At 34.9% G+C, this 5401-nt stretch overlaps 1 protein-coding gene across 1 annotated transcript; it reads left to right on the top strand.

The window, feature by feature from the left end:
- Positions 1 to 1689: 1689 nt before the first annotated feature.
- On the top strand, positions 1690 to 4182 carry LOC129927883 (uncharacterized). Its single transcript, XM_056039548.1, has 2 exons — positions 1690 to 1835; positions 2388 to 4182. The coding sequence occupies exons 1-2, from the start codon at positions 1744 to 1746 to the stop codon at positions 3523 to 3525; spliced, it is 1230 nt and encodes a 409-aa protein (XP_055895523.1). The 5' UTR covers positions 1690 to 1743; the 3' UTR covers positions 3526 to 4182.
- The last annotated feature ends 1219 nt before the right edge of the window (positions 4183 to 5401 follow it).

The raw sequence follows: 5401 nt of genomic DNA, 5'->3' as shown, positions 1-5401 counted from the left end.
TATGATGTATTCATCTTCTATTCTGATGGAACATCCGAAACATATGAAAGGAAATTAAAACAATTTAATACTCAAAGCCGACCATTGACTAAGAAAACTATTTTTAGAAAGATAAACTGCTCTAAATGACCTGAACTACTCTCCAGGAGTTCAATAGAGAACTCGTTAAGCCAGTGCTATGTGTACAACATTTCTATCCCATGGTCTCACTTGACCTGGTAGACAGGCCTGAGGGCATGCATGTTGATTTCCACGACATGTCTTTTTCATGTTCTTTCTTTCTTTCTATCTATCTATCTATTTATCTATCTATCTATCTATCTATCTATCTATCTATCTATCTATCTATCTATCTATCTATCTATCTGTCTGTCTGTCTGTCTGTCTGTCTGTCTGTCTGTCTGTCTATCTATCTATCTATCTATCTATCTATCTATCTATCTATCTATCTATCTATCTATCTATCCGTACTTCCGTCTGTTTGTAGGCCAGTATATTTCTATAAGCTCTCTCTCTCTCTCTCTCTCCCAGCAAGAACGTTTCATGGGATATCAAATGTGAACATTTGGTTGTCAGGTTTTGTGTTATGCGCTCTGTTGTCTCACTCGTGCATAGTTTGAACCTCGCCCGCCACCCCACCAACGCCGTAGGATGTAATAAACTTCATATTGAAAAGAACATCCGAAACTTGTAAAACATACACCTCTATACATTATATGTGTTTTGAAAGTCATTTACTGTCAGTTGTTACTGTCTATGCAAGATAGTTGATCCAGCACAGACAATTTAACGATTTCTTTAAAAAAAAATAGGCCTACTATGTGGCCGTGGGGGATGAGTGGTCTCAGGTTCGAATCTCGGTGAAGGCTTGGTTTTTTAATTTCGGGATTTTTTAGGACACCTATTGTTCTGTTGTCACAGATTAATAATAAATTACTGTAGACCTTACTAATTAATAATGATAATAACGAGACTGTATTTATCAAGGTAGACATATATAACTAACTTTTATTTCCGTCCGATTCTTTGCTTTCGCATAAAACATAAACAACAAACAATGACGTAATATCTTCTAATATTAGCACACCTATGAGTCCATCCAACTATAATAGGTACCTGACATTAGCTGGGATAAATTAAGGCTGTTGATCGTTTGTCAGCCACATGACACCCTCTTTCGTTAAGGGGGATGCACAGTGAGAAAACATAGATTTAGGTCAAAAATATCGATATTTTAAAATTATTTGATTTTAATAGTTTAAAATGTCTAGAATACGAATTCCCTATCAGAATACTAAAAAAAATACGTTTTATACATCAATTTTGTATTTTAAATGTAGATATATAAGCAAAATTTTGATGTTTTGGTGAAAAATCAACATTTTGTAAGCTATAGTTGATAAGCTAATGTACGCTCACATCCCTAACAGATGGTATCGATACAAAGGTCTACTTTTCTAGTTCCGATTATGTGCATGGTTTCTCATTCTATAAATAAATAGTACTGCAATAAACTTTCAAAATACGTCACTACCTCTTTTTTTTCCCTATATCCTCATATACACACCCACTAAGCCATATTTACGCATGCGCACCATCAAAGCTTCTCCGGTTACTGTACATACACGCATGCGCACTGAAAAAGCTTCCGTAACAACAAGTATGCACGCACATGACGTGAACCGGTCCTTCTTCTGTAAACTTTCATCACATCAACAATCGATTCATTATTGAAACTCAGAAATGCCAACAAAAGGTTATATGTTTGGAAAGAAAAAACGTTACTGTAAGCCCAGAGGACGACATGCTTCAAAGACAAATGCACAATTACAAAGGTAAGTCTAGATCTAGAGTTTGCTTTTTTTTTTATTTACTAGACAAGCGTGTGCTGACACATAAAATAATGAAACCTTGGCTCTTTGAGTTCGACAACGTGTTTATCCAATGAATCACATCTAGATCTAGAATCTAGATTCTATAGACATTAAATAAATATCATGAAAATGATTGCAAACATAGAGATCTATCCTTTTATAGATCTAGTCTATATTAGGAGCATAGATCACATTAGAACTAGATAATCTCTAGAGATTAGATTATCATGTATGATGATGTATTGAACAGTATTGTAGGACTTCAACTTCAACTCAAGTCTTGGTCTTAGTTGGTTTTTTTTAGATCTTGTACATATTGTCATATATAGATCTACATTACATGTAACATGTCTCTATACATTCTTTACTTTTTATGATTAATACAATATATGATTTCTAAAATGCATTATAAAATTTAAAATAATCTTCATGTTGTGATAGATGTGACGTGTACTTTCATACTATTGAATTTTTTTTTAAAGACCCTCTAATTTATTTTTTATTTGTTTGCAGCTCTGTTTTGGATACAGCTGGATCTGAAGCAGCAACAACACAGCCTGCAAGTGCAGCTGAGCGAAAAATATCCCTAACTGCAGTTACTAACGCTGATAACACCAATAAGAGGCTGCCTGAAGATTTCATATACGTCATGATGAATTCAATGCAATTGACCACAATGGTCTCCTTGTTGTGCTGTCCACATTGCTTTGACAACAAATTAACTATGTGCATCACACAATCAAAAGGCATGGCTCATTTGATTAAAATCAAATGCCTAAATTGTGAAACATATTTGTGGTCCGACTGGACCTCAAAAAAAAGTAATGATGTTCATCTGGATATTAATGTCCGCGCTGTCGCTGCATTAAAAGAATCTGGAATCTCGCATTCTAAATTTGATAGGTTTTGTGGACTTATGAGTATGCCCTGCATGCACAGAAATACTTATAACAATCTAGCTAACATAGTCAATACTGCTATAATTGAAGCTGGTGAAGAATGTATGATTAGGGCATCTGCTGTTGTGCATGGAAGAAACATTTCACAACCTCTAACTACAGATGAAAGAATAAGTTCAACAGGCTGTCCTGTTATTACAGTTTCTTTCGATGGGACTTGGCATAAAAGGGGCCACTCATCTCATTCAGGAATTGGCACAGTTATTGATTTTGATACTGGACTCGTCATCGACACCGAAGTCCTATCAAATTATTGCCATGTTTGTGATTCAAACTCTGCAGAACTAAACTTTGATGCCTCTAAGCATATGTGTCAAAAAAACTTCAGTGGCTCAGCAAATGCAATGGAGGCCGCAGCAGCATCCAAAATCTTTTCGCGCTCTGTGGCATCCAGAAAACTTGTTTGTGGCACGATGCTGTGTGATGGCGATAGTAAATCGCATTCATCTGCCATTACCAACTCAGGATATGATGTAGAAATCTTAAAAGAGGACTGCATTAACCACATCTCAAAAAGAATGTTTAATGCTTTGAACAATTTAAAAATGTCTAACAAAAAAGAACTAAATTATAGGCTTACAAAGCCAAAAATTGAAAAAATTACAAATTACTATTCCAAAGCTCTGCGCCAAAATGCTCCCGGCATTCAAAAAATGAAGCTGGCTGTTATGGGCTCTCATTTTTTCATATGATGAGCTCAGACCTAGATCATAACCACAGGTTGTGTCCTGATGGCGCTACATCTTGGTGTCACTTTATGAGATCAGAGGCACTAAAACAGCCATATAAAAAACACAATCAGACCATCACATCAGAAATAGGTAAACTGTTATTTCCTATAATGAAAAGACTAACAGACACAGATCTGTTAAAAAGATGTTCTAGAATGGGAACACAAAACGCCAATGAATCTTTTCATTCCCTCATTTGGCAAAGATGCCCCAAAACAGAATTCGCAACATTAAAAACGGTAAGGGCTGCGACATACCTTGCTGTTTTAGCCTTCAATAATGGACCTGTTGGCATCAGATCAGTTTTTGACATATTAGGCATTCCCTGGACACTAAAGAACATTTCTTCTAGTGAGAAAAAGCAAAATGTCAAACTACAGCTTGTTAGAAAAAGAAAATCAATCGCATTAGTGTCCAGGAGAAAAAACTTGAAAAAACGAAGAATTGAGCATGAGCACCGGGCAGAGGTTCTAGAAGGTCCAACCTATCAATCAGGCCATTTTAATGAATAGTTTTTTGTTTTTTTTATTATCTATTATGTTGTTTTATGTAAATATTCCCTTTTTTTTCATTTTTATGGTTACAATAAATATTTTATATCATTTTAAAAACTTTAAATGCGTTTTTCTCAAAATGTATTTTTAGGTGCATGTTGTCCACAAGAATCTCAAAATCTTTAGTTCTGTATAAGTTAGACTAATAATTTTTCACATGTAGTTTATTGATAGTATATCATAGGTAATAGGCTGCAAAAATTTTCAATATGTATAATAAATTTCATTAAAAAATAAAAATAATGATGTGACCTCAGATGAAAAATGGGGTCGGAAAAAAATAAAAATTTTAAAAATTCATAAAAATTAAACCAGTAATAATTTTCAAAACAAAATTAGCCAGTTACCTATGGGATTCAAATATCTATCAGGTGCAATCAAAAAATTTAAAAAATTTTGAGTACTTTAGAATATTTTAAGAATTTTGTAAACATTGTTTATTTTCAAGATGGCCGCCATTTCCATAGCAACCCAAAAGGCTACACTCATAAAATGTGTATGGTTACTCATGTCTCTATATGTTCTATCAAGTCATGCATAAAGCTTTTCTATTTATCTGTAAATTACAAAAATTGAAATTTCATTGTGCATCCCCCGTTTGTCAAAGAAAAATAATCTCTATATCATTTGCCATGTAGACCGCAAAGTCTAAAAGTGGGTAGTTAATCGAGTCCAATCGTTATAGAAGACCTCAACATTGACCTTTGACCCAGTTTAGACCAATAGATCGTCTCTGTTTGTGCCTTGGATAAAATCTCTTTCAATGACAAGCACGTCCATTCTTTGATGTTGCCTTCTTCTTTCTCCATCTGTTTCTTCTTTTTTTTTACCTGGTACTTTTCCCTGAAGGAAGGCATTTACAAGCCCTGAGGATATTGTGATATGGCCATAGAGTTTTAGTTTGCGTTTTATTGAAAGTAGTTAGCAAGTTATCGTGGGGTGCATTCGCAGTGCTAATCCTAATCTCTTCATTTGTGATGAGGTCTTTGTATGTGATACCTAGGATCTTTTAGTAGCATCTCAATTTCATTGCTAGGATCCTTCCCTCTAGCTCTGCATTCAGAGTCCACCCAACTCTAATGACTCTAGTTGAGGGAAGTAGAGGCTGATCGTTTTGCTGGCCACATGACACTCTCGTAAACCGTTGGCTTAAGATATATATGACCTGAACATCATCTTCCCTATAAACCGCATGGTCTGAAAGGGTAACTACTTTTTTACTTTTTAGTAGTATGGCTGGTTAACTAAGTTATTATAGCGTCATGCTACAGCGTGTGGGTTCG

Source organism: Biomphalaria glabrata, chromosome 8 (assembly GCF_947242115.1).
Source record: "Biomphalaria glabrata chromosome 8, xgBioGlab47.1, whole genome shotgun sequence".
Taxonomy (NCBI): Eukaryota; Metazoa; Mollusca; class Gastropoda; family Planorbidae; genus Biomphalaria; species Biomphalaria glabrata.
This window is presented reverse-complemented; position numbering and strand designations above follow the sequence as displayed.